At 35.7% G+C, this 19944-nt stretch overlaps 1 protein-coding gene across 2 annotated transcripts in view; it reads left to right on the top strand.

The window, feature by feature from the left end:
* The window catches only part of TRAPPC11 (trafficking protein particle complex 11), a 48587-nt gene that overhangs the window by 1554 nt on the left and 27089 nt on the right, over positions 1 to 19944 (top strand). For both annotated transcript variants that reach the window (XM_038560439.1, XM_038560440.1), the window contains exons 2-18: positions 1373 to 1597; positions 2943 to 3112; positions 3972 to 4042; positions 4881 to 4995; positions 9042 to 9141; positions 9489 to 9562; positions 11265 to 11361; positions 12989 to 13122; positions 13748 to 13895; positions 15789 to 15882; positions 16982 to 17061; positions 17168 to 17246; positions 17329 to 17383; positions 17723 to 17868; positions 18306 to 18367; positions 18478 to 18610; positions 19424 to 19554. In XM_038560439.1, the coding sequence (XP_038416367.1) occupies positions 1394 to 1597; positions 2943 to 3112; positions 3972 to 4042; positions 4881 to 4995; positions 9042 to 9141; positions 9489 to 9562; positions 11265 to 11361; positions 12989 to 13122; positions 13748 to 13895; positions 15789 to 15882; positions 16982 to 17061; positions 17168 to 17246; positions 17329 to 17383; positions 17723 to 17868; positions 18306 to 18367; positions 18478 to 18610; positions 19424 to 19554 (1893 nt within the window). In that variant the 5' untranslated portion in view covers positions 1373 to 1393. The remainder of the gene's footprint in view (positions 1 to 1372; positions 1598 to 2942; positions 3113 to 3971; positions 4043 to 4880; positions 4996 to 9041; positions 9142 to 9488; positions 9563 to 11264; positions 11362 to 12988; positions 13123 to 13747; positions 13896 to 15788; positions 15883 to 16981; positions 17062 to 17167; positions 17247 to 17328; positions 17384 to 17722; positions 17869 to 18305; positions 18368 to 18477; positions 18611 to 19423; positions 19555 to 19944) is intronic.

Raw genomic sequence — 19944 nt, 5'->3', positions numbered from 1 at the left:
CATGTTCAGGGACCACAGCTAATTCTCATGAGCCTCTGGGTTTTTAAAATTTATTTATTTATTTTTTAAAGATTTTACTTTTATTCACGATAGAGGAATAGAGAGGGAGGCAGAAACAGGGGAGCCCGACGCAGACTCGATCCCAGGACTCCAGGATCACAACCTGGACCAAAGGCAGGTGCCCAACTGCTGAGCCACCCAGGGATCCCCAACGTCTGGGGTTTTTAAATGAGGGAATGGATCTTTAGGGCTCTCATCTAGATTCTTGGTATAAAGCACAGTTCCCCATATAATATGTTTTGACCACCTCTTTTTAATGTTCACCCCAAATTCCTTAGAACTAGAAATTTTCTTTCTCTGAACTTATGATCCTTTGTCCTCATAGCATAATCCTGTCTGGAAAATGTTTGCTTAAATAGTTCCAAAACTTCTATGTCTTGTTGACATTTATCATTTCTGATAAGCTGCCCATTATTGCTTCAGTACGTAAATGTGAAAAGCCTAATGATCTTTTAAAAATTAACTTTTCAGTTAAGAAATTTTTGGTTATCAAGTTAGTAGCATAGTGCTTTTCCCTTTTCATAGAAATTATATTTTGAGTTTTATATGATACACTAGTAAAGATCACTTTGAAAAGAAACTTGGTACATGATTTTGGCAATGAGAAATGATCTTTATAATGGCAGTTTTGTTTGGAATAAGCACATTTTTATGTAATTGCTTTTCTAACGTTAGTGTGTGGTAGGATTTATTATAGACTAATTCTCAGCTGAAGGACACAGTATAAACAAATCCCTCCTAGAGGTTTTCATTCATTGTTAGTTTTTCTCTTCTAGATTTTCTTCTAAATAGTACACTTTACATTAACTATGGAGAAGTGAAAAAACATAGCTATTTAGAGAACTAGCATATTAGTTTAATAATTTCCCAGGAATTCAGGAATTAGATGCTAGTGATTACAGAGAAATTAGTGATAGTTGTATTTATTGTGTATGTAAGACAGCAGTTACTTTTCTTTATATCAGAAATGGGTCATGAGACCTATTTTAGTTTGATCACCTTCCTGCTTTCTTGGTCTGCTCATCCCACAGTTCAGTTCTGTGTGCATTTGAGATGTTACTGAAAGTACTGATTTGTCTTGAAGTTGACTACAACCTTTGTAACAAGAGATTTTTAAAATATATAATACCGATAGTTATTCAAAAATTGAAGCTTTCCATTTTGTTCCCCAAATTTTTATTTGCTCAGTGTTTGCAGATACTGGAAAAGAGTCTTGCCTTTTTGTAATGTTTTATAAATGGTGGAGGCTCCTCTATTAGATATGGATATGGGCTTTTAAAACATTTTTAACGTATTTACATTTGTATTTCAGATTTTTCTTGACGCCTCGAACATGAGCCCCACACAGTGGGACTTCCCCGTGGAATTATGTTGTCGGCCTATGGCTTTCGTTACCCTTACGGGCCTGGATGTAGTTTATAATGCTGTTCATCGAGCTGTCTGGGATGCTTTCTGTGCCAATCGGAGGGCTGATCGGGTGCCAATTTCTTTCAAGGTGCTCCCAGGTGACCATGAGTATCCCAAATGTAGACCTAAGGTAAAGACATGATTGCATGGGGGCTTTTCCTTCTCTTCCTCTCTTCCACCGTATGCATGGATACCTTTTTCTTTTCTAATGTCTTTGCTGGAAAACCCTGAGTTTTTTGTTTGTTTGTTTTTTGAAATAAGATTTTATTTGTGAAAAAGTCAGAAAGAAAGACATTTTTTTTTTTTAAAGAAATTGAAATACAATACTTGGAGCGACTTTAGTCTACAAATAGTCCCAACCCTGGCCACCCAAAGTATGATTCTGGGAACAGTAACAACACCTGGGAACTTTTTAGAAATTAGGAATCCAAGATCCCCACTAGACACACACTATTTGGGAATCTGCATTTTAACAAATTCCTGGGTCATTTACATACATATTAAAGTTTGAGACAGATAGGTCTAGACAGTGGCCAAACATCTACTTATATTCCTTAGTCTTTTTATACACTGTTGGAGTTATTGCAAAGTCAGGAAAAAGCGTAAATACGCTTTGGAAAATGACAGGCCTCCAGGAGAGACGGGGGAAGGATAGGGAGCAGAAGGGTGAGGGGTGCTGAGATGGGAGAGAGGAGTCATTGCCAAGGAGCACTGGTCTTCTGGCATCTGACCTGTGGGAAGTAGAAGGTGCTGCTTGCTACTTGATTCTTTATCTGCTGTTGTCAAAGGCAGAATTATTTTTCTTTGAGAAACCTCAGAGGTAAAACCTTGAGTTTATCAAAGCTATGGTTGTAGTGATGCATTAAGAAAACCCAAGACTTTTTCATTATGTAATACACTAATAGGTATATTTAATGACAGCTATTTTTTTAACCCCAGAGGAAAAATTACTTTATAATTATCATTTACAATTATAATGGATTTTCTTTTTTTTTTTTGCATTTGCTTAAAACCCTTCGTAGTCTACATTAAAGCCCTCTCTAAAAGGAAGGTCTCACATTCCCCATTTATCATTACCAGTATCATTATGGAATCCATGGCCTTTGCAGTTTGGTTCAGTTTCACACACATCATTTGAGCACTTGCTTTGTGTTAGGTACTAGGAATTATGCAATAGACTGGTGACAGAAATTTAAATAAGACATGGTCTTACTACATTTCTGTATTTAAGAGTCATCCTTTATTTTTTCTTCTCTTCCCAAGTAAGGCAAATGTGGCCCTGGCAATATGTCATTGAAACAAATGAAGCCATTTTGGCTCTTATGTCATCTCTGTAAGCCTGAATTACCTCATCTTAAAAAGGTGTCATGTGTATGTCGAATGAAATGAATGAGCACAAAGTGCGTGCCATTTAGTGACAGGTGGCTTTTGCCTGCTGCTGTTAGGAGTGCATTCAGCTTTGCCTATGTTTGCAGAGAACTTCATATGAATGGTACATTCCTAAGGGGATCTTAAAGACCGGCTGGATGAATAAACATCTGAATCTGGTGCCCGCCCTGGTGGTTGTGTTCTATGAGCTGGACTGGGATGAGCCTCAGTGGAAAGAGAAGCAGTCTGAGTGTGCTACCAGAGTGGAAATAGTCAGGTACAGTCTACTCCGTCTTTGCCATGTATCAGGTGGTCCCCAGTAGGTTGCATGTGTCTTGTTTACTAATATTTATTCAAAGCAGCAGTGTTCCTTTGGGAATTGCTGACCTCCTGTGACCCTTGTTTGGTTCCTGACAGGTAGCTTAACATGAATGCTTAACTTCTATAATGCTTAAGTGTGTGAAGAAATTTAGAAGACATTTTAGTTGGAATCTCCAAATGCTTTTTTCTTGCATTCATGATATTTTGGGGGAGGTGTATAGTAATTTGCTACTTGTCTTATAAGACACCTGTTTTATCACCTTTCCTGTTTGAAAATAATTTTCTTTGCATGGCCAGTCTATAGCGTATCACCATAAAGAAATAAATGGCATTATAGCTTTTACATGAAAGTAGATATTAAACTTTGTTTTTAAAGCAGATTTTTGTAAGGATTAGAAGCTCGATATGAGAGTATACTTTTAAAACTTTTAAATCATTGTACCATAGAAGTTTCTTTGTATGCAGGAAACATTTCCCCTAATCTTGGGGGCTTGGGGGTTGACATTTATCTTTCTTCAATTGAATTATCAAGCTTGTACTTTAAGGTTTTTTTTTTGTTTTAAGATTTTATTTATTTGAGAAAGAGAGTGTGCATGAGTGGGGTGGGGGAGCAGAGGGAGAGGGAGAAGCAGACTCCCCACTGAGCAGGGGGCCAGAAGCAGGGCTGGATCCTGGGACTCTGGGATCGTGATCTGAGATGAAGGCAGATGCTTACCTGACTCAGTCACCCAGACACCCCTACGTAAAGTCTTGAATGCATTTTTAAAAGTCAATTTTTGTTATATGTAATTAATTTTATTATTTTTCCATTGCAGGCAAAGTTTACAAGGGAGAAACACAAAAGTCGCAGTGGTTCTGATTCAGAAGAAAACTCCTTTGCCCCCAGGTATCACAAGGTTAATTAATAATGAATTAATTGCTTTATACTTCCCATTCTTATTATCAAGAAATATAGTTTTTGATGTTAAAATCTTTTATGCATTCAATTTTAGGAAAGATGGTGTGTTCACTTGAAAAAATACTAATAATGCATGAATAAATGTCTTAAAAAAGAAAAAGTTAAAATATTAAAAGAAAATTAATATTAAATATAAAATGTTCTTCTCCCCCAGTTCCACTTACCTCACTTTGTAGGGATATATCAGTTGATGTAACAGTTATTCACTTGGTTTTTAAAGAAAGAATGTTATTTACTTATCAAAGATCAGTTTAAAATTCTTCCTGTTTTTTTTTTTTTCTTAATTTGCAATAGGACAAAGAAAAATGCAATAGGATTTTTAATTTCTTATAGGAAAATGTCTTAGCTTCAGATGCTTATTTCTTCTACATTCTAAGACTTTGATAGGCCAAAAATGTTTTTTGTTTCTCTTTTGAAACTTGTGCATCCCAGTTTTAGAAACCACTTTCATGATTATTGCTTCCATTTTTGGCATAGTTATGTGGCATATCTGTTGGCATTATTTGGCCTATCTTGGCTCAGTAGAAAGTTCCATAGGGTTTTCCTGACAGGTATGTACTGTGACTTCTGAGAACCACCACCCCCCCCACCCCCCACCCCCCCCCCACCCCGAGCTCTCAAGGATCACAGGAGGCCTTTTGGCATGGTGAAAGGGGGATTGTGTTTTTTTCCCTAATTATATTGCTTAGATTTGGGGAACCATTTGTTTAGAAAAATACATGAATCACTTTATTTCTCTTTTTGTCTTTATGGGACTTGTCAACAGGAGAAGATGTCACTGCATCAGAAAGAGCCGCAGCTTTATGTAATGCGTGTGAACTCTCAGGAAAATCTTTGTTTGTACTGCCCCACACTGACCACCTGGTGGGTTATATTATAAGGTAACTAAAGATCTTAAACATTTTTTTCTTTAGATTATTCAGAGGCATTGAAAAATTGGTTGCTAAAAAAAGAAAAAGAAAAATTGGTTGCTTAGACTTATTAATTAAAAAAAGACATGTTTTTGGGAAAAAAAGTCAGAGTACTCAGGTTTTGAGGCAAAAAACACGAGTCCCCTTTGTCAACTCCTTAACTTCCACTTCCTTATTGGGACCACAGCAACAACTTCCTTAAGTTTCTGTCCAGACATCTCTTTTAATGTAAAAATAATTGTAATCAGACAACACATGGTGAATTGCCACTTAGCATTACCTCATTAATGCCATATATGTATTCCATGTTAAAAAATATAGGGATCCCTGGGTGGCGCAGCGGTTTAGCGCCTGCCTTTGGCCCAGGGCGCGATCCTGGAGACCCGGGATCGAATCCCACGTCGGGCTCCCGGTGCATGGAGCCTGCTTCTCCCTCTGCCTGTGTCTCTGCCTCTCTCTCTCTCTCTCTCTGTGACTATCATAAATAAAAAAAAAAAAAAAAAAAAAAAAAAAATATATATATATTTGCATGTTTTTCCATTGTATTTTTCAGTAACCACTAGATGTCCTCTGATGATCTGTTTGTCCTTTTATAGGATAGTGTCTTCATTTCTGGCCTCCATTGCTTCATTTTCAATATGTTGATGTATATATTTAAATAATTTTTAAGATGGATCTGAGGCTCACCATATCTTATATATCTTTATAAAGCCCTTGTATATGAAAGGCATCTGGCTTGGGAACACAACAATATATCACAAAATCTGTGACCGTGATCCATTATTTTCTAGAATTTAGTGTTGTAGAAGAAAAGTTTTTTTTTTTTTTCAGATTTTATTTTTTTATTTGAAAGAAAGAAGGGGGGGGGGAGTGGCAAAGGGAGAGAGAGAAGCAGACTCTATCCTGAATGCAGAGCCTCACATGGGGCTCAGTCTTAGGACCCTGAGATCATGACCTGAGTCAAGATCAAGAGTCAGATGCTTAACCGACTGAGCTACCCAGGTCCCCCGAGAAGAAGTTTTATAATAGTAAATTTTGACCAAAATGTATTTAGATATGAACCTTTTCATTGATTTTAGCTATTTTTCCTTGAACTGCATACATGCCCCCTCTCAAGCCCAAGAACAGTGTAGTTAATCTTTGATTATTGCCTTGCAAGATGATGTCCTGTAGGAAGTAATGTGACATTCTCATTGGCCTACCAATGACATGGCTTCCAGGAAAGAGAAGTATAAATTCAGAAGGAGAGAGCTTGAAAAGGCAACAAATGAAAGGATGAGCTGCAAGAAAACCTTAATGCAGTTAGCAAATCCAATCTCCCCCCTGGAAGCAGTAAATAGTGGCATGGTTACTCAGAAAGTCAGATTGGTAGCGCTCTGGATAAAGTTGAGCTGATTGCCCAGAATGCAGGAGGGGATAATGAGTTTTGTCTTTTAACGGTGTGTGGTGACCCCTGAGGGGAACACAGAGCGGAGCCCATACATAGATACCTGGTAGCACACCTGCACTGCCTTTCCTCCTTGGAGGCATGGCCCAGCCCCCCACGGGCCTTTGACTGCCCCTCCAGGCTCTCAACAGTTCCTCTTGGACTTTGCACTGCATGTACTCTTTCCCTGTTCCCAGTGCTGTTTCCTGTCAGTGTGCTGTCCTACTAGCTCCTACCTTCCAGCTCCCCTTTCAGGGCTCTCTTACTCAACTTTTAAGGCTGAGTTCACATGCAGACTTGAGTAAAAGGCCATTGTCTTCAGTCCTGCCTCTTAATCCAGTGACTCTTGACTGCACTGAAGTGGGCCTCCAGGGAACATGGCTAATGCCTGGAAACACTTACCTGGACCCCTACTGAGACCTCTTTCCTGATGCTGGCATCTGGGGGTAGAGTTCGGGGATGCTCCTCTGCATCCTTCCATGCACAGGAAGCCCCATACCAGTACCTGATCCGAAACACCAGTGGGGCTGAGGTTGAGAAACCCTGCCTCAACGTCTTCGTCAGCTTTCAGATTTAGTACTGTCATGGACGCGAGAGAAATAGACATTGTGGCTTCTGCCCTTTACCACTGACTGCCCTTACTCGGAATAATGCCTCGTTTAAGGAATGCAAGCTCAAAATGATTGATGTATAAGAAGCAAGTACTCTGGACCCAGGACCTCCAAACTATGGGCATGAGCACCAGGGGTGAGATAGTCCACACGAGATGAGGGAAGATGTTAGTAGACCCTTTCTTCATATTTGCATTTTATCTTAAGAGAGAGGGTAATGCTGAGTATCTCTAAATCTCCGTATTCAGTCTCATCTGGGAGTCTCATCATTGACAGAGTTGCTGGTGGTACCCTCACTCATTTGTGTGCTTTCAGAACATTTTGATGTTTTGGGGCTCCTGGGTGGCTCAGTCGGATAAGCATCTGCCTTCGGCTCACGTCATGATCCTGGGGTTCCGTGATCGAGCCTCACGGTCGGTCGGGGAGCAGGGGGGTCAGTTGGCTCTGTGCTCAGCAGGGAGCCTGCCTCTCCTCCTCCTCCCCACTACAACTCTGTCACTATCTCCATCTCTCTCAAATAAATAAAACCTTAAAAAAAAAAAAAAACCACTTTGATGTTTTAAGTTTACAAGCTACAAGATGTCAGCGATTTGGTTAATTTTTTTTTTAAGTGTCTGAGCAGTAGAATGTGTATAAAACTTCTGTGTGATGTGTTGAGTGATGGTGAGAATTGTTTGTGCTTTAAAGGCTCACTGATCATTCTGAGTCAAAATACTTAAAAGAATTGTCAAACTTGTGATGAGTTAAGCATTTTTCTTTTATAAAAATATGTGTTCCAAATCCTCAGGCCTTTCTTCTTAGGACAATAGACTATCAATGTCATGCTAACCAGATTTTTTTTTTTTTTTAAATCTTATTTTGAAAAAAAACATATTTTGCCTTTAAAGCAAAGGTTACCCATTTATAAAACTATAAGTTTTCGGGATCCCTGGGTGGCGCAGCGGTTTGGCGCCTGCCTTTGGCCCAGGGCGCGATCCTGGAGACCCGGGATCGAGTCCCACGTCGGGCTCCTGGTGCATGGAGCCTGCTTCTCCCTCTGCCTGTGTCTCTGCCTCTCTCTCTCTCTGTGATTATCATGAATAAATAAAAAATTAAAAAAAAATAAAATAAAAAATAAAACTATAAGTTTTCAGCTTAGGTTAATATATTCTTTCAAACAGTATGGTTCAAAGTTAGAACCTAATTCTAATTATTTTCATGTTTTAACATTTAAAAAAACTGTAGTTTTAAAGATAAAAAAAATCTTACCTTAGAAAGTATGTTGAATAAAGTTTTGGCTTATCCATTTTTTTTTTTCTTAGCATATTTTCCTTAGATATGTCTAAACTCTTTGAATACAGCTTCAAAATTCTGTTTTATTCTGAGGAGGAAAAACCTTGAAATCCAGCTTTTTCTATGAATTTAGCTTTCTTTCAGGCCCTAGGGAGATATTTCTAATCCATGCTTATTTTCATGAAAGGAACTTTGAGTTTTCAATCTGTGGTCACATTTTCTTTGTTCATATGTTATCTCAAAGTTAGGGAATGAAGCAGGATTTGAATCCCATAAATGCTACTTCCCCCTCATTTGCCAGTTTTCCTTTATGGTCTTTTTACCATTAGTTTTCTTAACCTTTAACCTTAACTATTAAAAGCACAAAAAATAAAGATTCAGTGAATATTGGAAATCTGTTTCTTTCACACTTCTTATAAAACGAAAGAGGTGGAAGTAATTTTAGAGATTACTTAATTTCTACAAATTATAAAACAGTTATTTTTATCAATTACTTCTTGGATTTTAAATCTCAATGGCTTTGGGGTCTTTACATTTTTCATTTAGAAATTCAGTATATTTTACGTTACTTTTGATCTTTATCATGCAGTAAACTAGATATTATCTCTGTCAGAATTTTATTTTCAGGTCTTACAAATATGATTCTTGAGAACAGTTTGGTTTAAAATAACTTTAGTGTTTGAAAATGTTGATTCTTTTTTAAACAGATTAGAAAATGCCTTTTATGAACATGCACAGACTTATTACTACACTGAGATCAGAAGAGTGAAATCTCATAAGGAATTTTTGAATAAAACAACACACCAGGTACAATACTTTTCCAAAGAAGGAAATAATAGAAGCATTCTAGAGCAGATTATTCATCATTATTTTCGAGATTATTAAATCTGTAATGCTTTGACGTTTTTAATTGGCTTCTATACTTTTCAAGTTTATTTAAAGCTTTTAAAAACTAGTTTGTCTTTCTGCTTTTTGCCCTATTTTACAGATAGCTTTTTATAGCTTCCTTAACTATGCTTGTTTGTTGGAATAATTCTAATCTTTAATTTTGAGTATTTTCCTTAGTACTTTTAGGACTCCTCTTAATAAATACTGTAATTATTATGTTTTAAGAGAATGTGTATAATAATGATTTTTTCTATTCTATATTTCAGCTTTTATTTGTTAGACATCAGTTCAAAATAGCTTTCTTCAGTGAGTTGAAACAAGATACACAAAATGCTCTGAAGTAAGTTTTTAACAATTGTCAGGGATCCCTGGGTGGCTCAGCGGTTTGGCGCCTGCCTTTGGCCCAGGGTGCGATCCTGGAGTCCCGGGATTGAGTCCCGCGTCGGGCTCCTGGCATGGAGCCTGCTTCTCCTTCTGCCTGTGTCTCTGCCTCTCTCTCTCTATGTCTATCATGAATAAATAAGTAAAATCTTAAAAAAAAAAAAAAGTTTTTAACAATTGTCAAACTAAATTTTTCTTATCTTTATGTTAACAGTAGCATATTAATGGCAATTTCTGAATCTCAACCAAACTTTAATTAATTTTAAAATTTTATGTTGGTTACATTCACATATGTAATATTTAATTTGTTTAGAGATGAATGGAATATAATATTTTGAGATATTTAAAAAATTTCCATTTTATTATCAGAAATAAATTTCGTAGTGTCATAACTTTCTGGTCTAATTTAAATTTCATGATCTAAAGGAACATATTAAAATTCTTCCCATCCTGTTGACTACTTGTATGTTCAGTAAAACTTTTGTGTTGACTGATTTCTATAGTTACATACATATTAAACATTATTTAATGCTATGAATTTCTTAATATGCATAGTGCATTTATTTAATTCAACTCTGATTTTATTTTTAATTTAAAAAGTTTTTTAAGTTCATAATACGTCTCAGCCTCATTTTTAATACGAAGGCACTGCTTAGAAGTTTTAAAGAGTAGTTGTGTATGTGTTGGCAGTGGTCACATGTTTTATTCTTTCGCTTTTACTGAGCACAACTTAATAAAACATTTTTTTCTAGCTTTGACTCAATATTTTGAAGATTGACAGCAGTGTAATGTAGTGATAAAAGCCAACTATATAGCCTAAAACTGAAGAGAGCCTAAGTGTACAGGGCGGAAAAATAAGAGAAAAAAAAAAAAAATGAAGCTGTTATTCAGAGAAATATTGCAGAAACATTTTCCTTTTTTGTAATTGTTCAGGTGGTGAATACCAGATTGTGTTCTCTAAATCTCAACGACTCCATACGATTAGAACTGGCTTTAACGTAGTTTATATTTCTTTCCCATGGTATTAGTAAAAAACCTTCTATTCTAGTTCTACTGGAAAATAATCCTGGGAAAAGAAAATTTTTACCTGAGATTTCCTGGTTGCCTTCCCTCCTCAGGGTAGGGACTCCTTCTAGAAGTCTCTCCTTTCCCACCCCAATGCGCCTTTTCTAGCTCATGCTGGTGATGAGCAGCATCCTCTGAACTTGTGGAGAGGCTGGGGTTTAAAACCCATTGACCTGTGCTTGGTCTCCTTAGTGGCTTCTTTGCTGATACAATTTCTGTTTGTTGGAGAAGCTCATAATGGTGGTTTAAAAAAAAAGGTTTTATTTTTTTAATAGAATACTAACTTTTTAACGTAATTCTGGACAGTTGTCCACTTTCGTGTTCAACTTATTTTCTGGCCCTCATCGACAGAAGCTAGTGACAGAACAATGTACATGTGATGGTTCTGTTCTTAGTGATAGGTTGTTGATTCCTCCCACATGTTATTAATTAATAGATCGTTTTTCAAGGAAATCAGTGATCACTATATGTGAGTTATTCCTGAGCTGTTGAGTACTAAGAAATTTTTAGTAAATATTGTTTCATTTCTAATAACTTATTCTTGGGAGTCTCTTCTTGAAATTGATAATTAACCATGTTCCGTATGTTTATATTAGGAATTATAGGACCGCCTATAATCTTGTACATGAGTTGAGAGCCCATGAAACTAATATTCTGGAAATAAAGACTATGGCAGGATTTATAAACTACAAGGTAATGATTCTACTGCAAATAAAGGAAACTTGTCTTTAAATATTAGATGATCTTTTTGAAATTTGAAAACCAAAATTAGTTACTTGCTCTGAAAAGTATTTGATTAATTGTGTTCTCCTCTTTTTATATCCCTTGTTTCAAACAGCACCCTGGTTCTTAGCAGCCTAACTGCAATACTTGGTTTTGAGTTTATGGGTCTGGGAGTTCTCACTTAGAACAATTTTACTTTTGTGAAACTCCCTTAGGAGGGTCTTCTGTGTTTAAGTGGGAGCAGGAGAGAGTGAGAAGAAAGCAGCCTGTATTACTGAATTTTGTAAGATGCAACAAACCAGAACTTTATAAGCCTTCCTTGGTTTAATGGCACCGCCGTATGAAAGGTGTTTCTGTTCACCCCACAGGAAACTTTTATACCTGTTATTTGAGCATTTTAAGATTGCACATAGTAGAATTAGATGCCCTCAGAAGGCAAGTGAAGGCTTCTTGTTTTGCTTTTAATCATTCCGCACTCATCTTTTAAAGATGGCTGGCACTGGGATGGTGGCATGAGGGCATATAGATGCTGGAATTCACTATTAAATTGTTACAACGTCTGTGGAGAATATTTTTGCAATGACTACCCATTTAAAATGAGTGTTTCCTTTGACCTAGCAATTCCGTTTCAGGAAATTTATCTGATGTATGTGCTAAGACTTGTAAATCACATATGTGAAGAAATTTATTGCATCTTGTAATAGAAGAAGATTGGAAATAACCCAGCAATAAGTGTATGGTTAATATAAGTTATAACGCCAGATGATGGAATATTCTACAACTATTAAGAATGAGACAGCTCCACTTACTGATATGTAATATTAGGTGAAAAAAGTAAAGTACAAAACAGCATATTTAGTGTGATGCTATTTGTTTAAAAAGTATAGTTTATATATAAATGCACATACACTTGTCTGTGTGTATACTGTATCATGGAACATGCTGGAAGCTGGTTGCCTCTGGAACAGGAAATTGGATGGCAGATGGACAGGAATGGATGAGAGACTTAACTTTTCACATATTCCTTGTACCTAAAATATAAAACTGATGATAAGCCTCTGGAAATAAATTTAGGTTTTGTTTCTTCTGTTTTTCCTTTTATGTTACATAGATACAGATTATTACTGTTCTGAAATAGCATTCCAGATAAAAAGTTTTCAAGAATTTCTGTAATCCTTGTTTGATATGGAGGCTACTGTGCTCTGTGGTACAGAAAATCTTTAGTTTTCTGACAATTTTAAAACTGAAAGTTAGTCTGTCCTAGAAGAGATAGTATTTTTATTTTTGCCCATCTTTATGTTCTTCACTGGGTATAATTTTTTTGTATTCTGTTCTGTACTTTTAATAAGCTTTGCTAAGGTATGCAGTAGATTTAGTACAAATACAGAATAATTTTATTTCGTTAACCAGGGGAACACAACCTCTTGTTTTAGCTTAGCCATTCCAGTAGAGAAAATCCATGCTATTGCCAAGAACTGAAGAGAGGAAATTTAATTGTCTTTTTAAGGTTAATCTCACATTTTACATATTTTTAAATGAATATGCCTTTTGACTTTTATTTTCTTCTTTATTTTGGGGTTGATTTTACATTTTGCAGATCTGTAGGCTGTGTTTTCAGCACAACACCCCATTGGATGCAATTGCTCAGTTCCGAAAACACATTGACTTGTGTAAGAAAAAAATCGGAAGTGCAGAGCTGTCTTTTGAGCATGCTGCATGGATGTCTAAACAGTATGTTTTAAATTGTACTTTCAGAATTTTTTTTCTCTTTAAATAGGTGGGATTTGGAGGAATGGAATTAGCATGGACTTTGGTTCTAAATTGAGCTAAGCTTTTTGTCAGTAAATAGGCTTTTGGACATCTAGCATAGGTATGTTTCCAGTAATAGTTGATATTGATTCATAGAGTTCCTTAATAGAAATCACTTAATTCACGGAACCATCTCTTTTATTCAGTATATATTTATGGAATTTCCACCACGTGCCTAGGTACTGAGAATATAACTGGGAACAAAACAAAATCTCTGCTGGCATGGAACTTGCTATTCAAGACTGATGTTTAAAAATTCTAAAATCAGATTACTTCCAGAAGCATGAATGTGCTTGAGTTGTGGGAACTATGTTGACATACTCTAATGGTATATTTAGAATCATTTGCTAGTACAGCAGAATTGACTTAAATTCAGAAGTTATCTGTAACCTATAATTAGTTGTAAATGCCAACAATTTTTACAGTTCGTCAATAGCATTATTTTAACACAGTTTGCTGAGGTTATGTTTCCACAATGAATAATTATCAGAAGTAGGCTTCTTTTTCTTTTTCATCCTTTTCTTATTTCTTGATTTTTTTCTTTAAGATTCCAGGCCTTTGGAGATTTATTTGATGAAGCTATTAAGTTAGGGTTGACAGCTATTCAAACTCAGAATCCCGGTTTCTATTACCAGCAGGCAGCGTACTATGCCCAGGAGCGGAAACAGCTTGCAAAAAGCCTCTGTAATCATGAAGTAAGTCACCCACTCTGGTATTATCTGGCACTAAGGAAATGTATTAATCTTCTCTCAAAAGAAGATAAGACTAATTGATGTTCATATTTTTTTCCCAAGCCTTTTAATATAATCAGTTTTTATGTTTTATATTTTTGGGAATTACAATTATTTTCAATTTTAGCCTGAGTACTCCATTCTCCCTGTGGATGAAGCAGAAGTTTTTCTCTAAATACTGACTTACGATTGGCAACAAGTTAGTGATTTAGACGAAAACAAATTACTTCGAAATAAAAGTCACAGTTTAGTCTGTGCCATGCTAAAACTCTCATCAATCACTGCCGTAGGAGTTTGAAAGACTTTGGAGGAATGTGCATTACTTTGACCCACCAGAGAGGGTAACTTTGGACTTCTCTTCCTAGGGTTTTCGCGGTGGAAAATTCTTAAGAATCTGTTCGAGGCATAATGTCAGTTACAGTTTCTTAACTTGACATTTCATTCTGTCCTTGTGGGTGATTATCGTTAGATACCAGTTTCTCCCTAAGCACCTTTAAAATAAGAATGTGGTATATATATGTATAAACACATTTACATTTGTATCATTCTATCAGGTTACTTTCCTTTAAAATCTGTAGCTTTCTTCTCTGAAGATAGGTGAATATTATCAATGAGGCTATTTAAAAAATTGTTCCAAAACCAGTTTACACATTAGTACTTAAAATGTTGGATTTTTTTTCTTTAAATCATGATATAACCAGACTGTTTTCTACCATGTTATTTGCATGTGATTTGCATGTAACTTCATTACATGTTTTATATTTAAAAGTTTGGCATATTAAAATTTGAGCACAGTATTTTAAAAGGTGATTAAAACTAGGCTTTTAAAGGATATAAGGAAATGGAATTAACTAATATCCTTTGTTGGGATGTAAAATAATATTTCTGCCAAATAATTTGAGAAGCCTCAAAATCATGCATATCCTTTTGATCCAGAATTCTATTTTCAGGAAGTCTCAGGCAGATAAGAGATCCTAAGAGATAAGTACTAAGATTTACTTATAAAGTTACTTGGACAGGCTTATTAATCATAATGTAAAATATAACTAACAAGATGAACAACATAAATTTATTAAAATGTTGAACAGCAGGCAGCCACAACACATAATGTTTTAGAAGAATATTTAACAATGAAATTTAAAAAAAAAACAATGTGAAATTTACAGAATATATTTAAATGAAAAAAGGTTGAAAAAATTTTTAGTTGATGACAAATATTTGCCTATAAAATCTGGAAAACTAATGTATACTTTATTAGTAGTGGTAATAGGTTTATAAATAATTTAAATTTGTATCCTTTTCCTTTGGGATGTTTTCAGTATTTCTGAACATGTACTTGCATTATATTTTGGTTACAGAGGGAAAAAGTTACAAGAAAGAAAAAGTGGTGGAAATTTGTAAATTCTGGAGCCAAACATCCCTCTCTAACCAATACCAGGTTAATACACAAGTGATAAAGAATGAAAATAGTGTCTTCTTTTTAAAACTCACATTATTTTTATTTGCACAAAAAGCATTTATATATATGGAATAAACATCAAGCATAATTTCATATATTTTTACTGGTTTATTATATAGCAAAGGTGCAAAGAAATGTAAAGGAATTAGTTACTATGAAATCATTTGTCAGAATCAGGTTGATTTATTCAATTTAATTTTTACAAGACTGCCTAAGTTAAATGGAGCATTTTATTTTAATTTTTGTGAAAATTTAATGCATGTTAAAATATTCACAACTTTGATATCTAAGCATGTGTTTGGTATTCGTATTTATGAGAATGTTTTTATTCTGTCAGAGATCAAAGGCAAGTGTGACAGGTTCATGAAGTCTTATTTAGGGTGTGTTTTACTTTACAGGCTTCTGTAACGTATCCCAATCCTGATCCGTTAGAAACACAAACAGGCGTTCTTGACTTTTATGGACAAAGGTCATGGCGACAAGGAATACTAAGTAAATAATTTTTCCCTCCTCCCTTTTCTCTCAACCTCAATAAGGACATATTACTATCACAGTTTTTCCATTGGCTATGTAGGCCATAACAAATTATGTTGAGGTAAAAATGTGTGTCTTGAAACATCCTTTTAAAGATTTTTCAGTTCAGAGTGCCTGGGTGACTCGGTTGCATGTCTTCTTTCAGCTCAGATCATGATCCCTGGGACCTGGGATCGAGTCCCTATTGGGTTTCTTGCTCAGCAGGGAGCCTGCTTCTCCCTCTTCTCATTGCTTGTGCTGTCTCTTTCTCTCTCTCACATAAATGAATAAAATCTTTAAAAATAAAGACTTTCAGTTCTTTAGTTTTTAGGATGTTTTGTTTGTATTACTACATCTTAGAATAGCTTCTAATTAAACGTGGTTGTGATGAAAACATTTGGATGTCTCTTATCTTAAATGACACAATAGCCACTTTGGTCTATTTAAATATTTTAATTCCTGTTAATTTTGACGATTTATTATATTTGATCTTTTATTTATGAGAGACACACAGAGAGACAGAGACAGGCAGAGGGAGAAGCAGGCTCCATGCAGGGAGCCTGATGTGGGACTCGATCCCAGGACTCCGGGATTACGCCCTGAGCTGAAGGCAGATGCTCAACCACTGAGCCACCCAGGCCTCCCTATATTTGATCTTTTAAAACAGTGTTAACATGTATCACCTTAAAAATTTCTCTGCATCTTTTTGGGTTTGATGCATACTTAATTTGAGTAATTTCTGTGGCAATCAAACCTAAATCGTTAAGAAATTATTTTCTTTAATCTCCAGAAAGTATATTCTGTATTGAGAATGATGTTGATATTATTCCTCAGGTGATTGATTCCACTGGACAAGAGAATGTTGAGTTCAGTAATGTTCTCTTCAGAACAGAGATCATAAAGAAGCTCCCATGCTAATAAAGCGGTCTCTTAGGGTCTTTAAAATTCCAGAATGTTTAAGAGTCTTAAATACATTATATTTAAGTAAAGAATTCAAGGAGTGTACACATCCAATGTTGATGTGAAGGATTTGTGTTAAATGAGCTATCTAAAATGGGTTGCGTCTTATCTTACACAGGTTTTGATCTTTCTGATCCTGAAAAAGAGAAGGTGGGAGTTCTTGCCATTCAGCTGAAGGAGAGAAGTGTTGTTCACTCTGTAAGTTTGTTTTTTTTTCCCCCCAATATAAACTTTTTTGTAGTATCGAGACGTACATGAGAGAATTTTTTATTGGAACGTTTCACACTTTTTCTCTCTTACACAGGAAATGATAATAACTCTTCTGAGCAATGCTGTTGCACAGTTTAAGAAGTATAAATGTCCAAGAATGAAAAGTCACCTAAGTATGTATCCAGAATAGACCACAGTTTCATGCAACTTTGAATAATTTAGAATTATGTATATAAAATCTTTTTCTCTTTACAGTGGTTCAAATGGGAGAGGAATATTATTATGCAAAGGATTATACCAAAGCTTTGAAGTGAGTCCTATTCCTCATTTATTTTTATAAGTAATCTGATTACCTTACAGCAAAATTAGAATAAAAATGTGTTTTGAAGGATTTATTATTTCCATATTTATTTCTATTTCCATTAAACTCCATTTCTGTGTTTTTTGTTTTTTCAAGTACTATCTGCCGGTACAATCATTCTCAAAGTCTTAGGAAATCTCATGTTTAGCTAAATGTGAAAATACCTATTAAACTATTTCAGTAAGAGTTCCTGATGTGTACAGAAAATAAGTACATTGTTTCCTCCACGTCTTCTGGGGCTTTCTTGTGAAGCTGTTTCAGCGCATCTGACATTTTGCCTTCTATCAGGTTGCTGGATTATGTGATGTGTGATTATCGGAGTGAAGGATGGTGGACCCTGCTCACGTCCATACTGACTACAGCTCTGAAATGCTCCTACCTCATGGCCCAATTAAAAGATTACATTACTTATTCCCTAGAACTCCTTGGAAGAGGTAACTTGGTATTCTTTCGGTTAAGTCTGAATCTTTAAAATTGTTTAGCATCTTTAAGTTTTTTAAAACTGAAAGAATAATTCTCAAAGCCTTGACCATACTTTTAGCATGCATACATCGGTCTGCCAAGTGAAGAGACTCATACTTTCACGGAACTAACTATATCAGACATCTCATGATCGTGTGATAGTTGAGAAGATCAAAAATCTTCCTTTTTTTTTTTTTTTTTTTTTTAAATATGTCATGAAATGATTTTCACATCTAGTTCAAAAGAGTACTTGAAAGTGCTGGGGCTAATATAGGAAGCTGTGCTGTTGTACATTGTCTAGAATTTTCCTTAGCCATTTTAGAAGGCATTTTAATACTTTGCATGGGGGAGGTAGACTTACTTGCTCATCTTACAGTTAGAGTTTTTTCCCCTACCTCTTTCATGTTAGCTTCAACTCTGAAAGATGACCAGAAATCTCGGATAGAAAAGAACCTCATAAATGTTTTGATGGTAAGTCAGAGTTCTTTATGTAATGTACGTCCTGGGGCTATGTATACCTAGATCTATATCTGTGTATTTTGTATCACTAGCTGAGCGAATTGTACTCTGTGTTGATGCAGAATGAAAGTCCTGATCCTGAACCCGACTGTGATGTCTTAGCTGTAAAGACTGCTCAGAAGCTGTGGTCAGACCGGATCTCCCTGGCTGGTAGCAATGTCTTCACCATAGGGGTGCAGGACTTTGTGCCATTCGGTGGGTAGCTAGCACCTGCAGCATTGTTTCAGAGAAATCATCCTTATTGCTACAAAATGAACAGATGCAGGATCTTATATATAAAAGCCAAGGAAAGAATGTTCAGAATACATCATCCTACAGATAAAATTTTGATTGGTTTTTCTTTCTCCCCCTTGACTTAAAAAGATCTTCAAAATTCTAAATACTTGGCTTATGCGTTAAAGTTTACTTTGTTCATTTGTAGTTCAGGTGTGATTTGAAATGCATTTGAAAAGATAGTCATTCTTGGGATGCCTGGTTTAGTGTCTAAGCGGTGGCTCAGCGGTTAAGTGCCTGCCTTCAGCCCAGGGCGTGATCCTGGAGACCCAGGATCAAGTCCCACATCAGGCTCCCTGCATGGAGCCTGCTTCTCCCTCTGCCTGTGTCTCTGCCTCTCTCTATCTGTTTCTCATGAATAAATAAATAAAATCTTTAAAAAAAAAGAAAAAAGTCATTCTAAAAGTTTATTCTGTAATGCATAGGGCAGGTATTTTGAAATAAGTTAAAAATAACAAAATGGGGTTTTTTCCCCCTTTAAAATCCTGTGTTAGTTAACATTTCAGGAGGAACTCTGTTTTTAGAATTAAAGGTGGTTTTGAAGTTAGACTTTATTTAATTTTTTTTTTTTTTAATGAGCTACATTTATGTCTGTTGAAACGCTTCAGGGGGAGCATTCAGTAAGGACATCCAGGGTAGGTGTTTCCTTCCTGAAGACTAAGTGTGGATCAGAGAATCATGGGTGTGTGTCTAAGAGGGTCTCATAGTGTGTGACTCCCTTTGTTTTATTCCTAGTACAATGCAAAGCCAAGTTTCATGCCCCAAGCTTTCATGTCGATGTTCCTGTGCGGTTTGATATCTACCTGAAGGCTGACTGTCCACATCCCATTAGGTTTTCCAAGCTCTGTGTCAGCTTTAATAATCAGGTAACGGTACCTCTTACTGTGCTTTTACCACGTGTATCTTACTGTAGCTTGCATTAAATTAGATGAAATGAACTTAGTGAATCTTAGGTCTTAAATGGTTTCATAGTAACAAATGGACTTTGGTAAAGTCTATTTGAAAATAAGTGTATTTATAATTCCCAACTTCTGTATTAGCCATTCAAGTTTTACACTTTTCCCTCTTTAAGTTTTGTTTTTATTCCATCCTTATGAGATGTAGGAACTTTATTTTTTGTAATCTATAACATGAATTTTAAATAAGATTAATCAAATATAATCTAATTTTGAAAATTACTTGTTTTACATCCTAACACTGGTATTAGTTTTTTATTATGAAACGTAAATGGTTGATATCAAAGAAACTGAAGTGGA

The sequence above is a fragment of the Canis lupus genome, chromosome 16 (genome assembly GCF_011100685.1).
Source record: "Canis lupus familiaris isolate Mischka breed German Shepherd chromosome 16, alternate assembly UU_Cfam_GSD_1.0, whole genome shotgun sequence".
Classification (NCBI taxonomy): Eukaryota; Metazoa; Chordata; class Mammalia; order Carnivora; family Canidae; genus Canis; species Canis lupus.
This window is presented reverse-complemented; position numbering and strand designations above follow the sequence as displayed.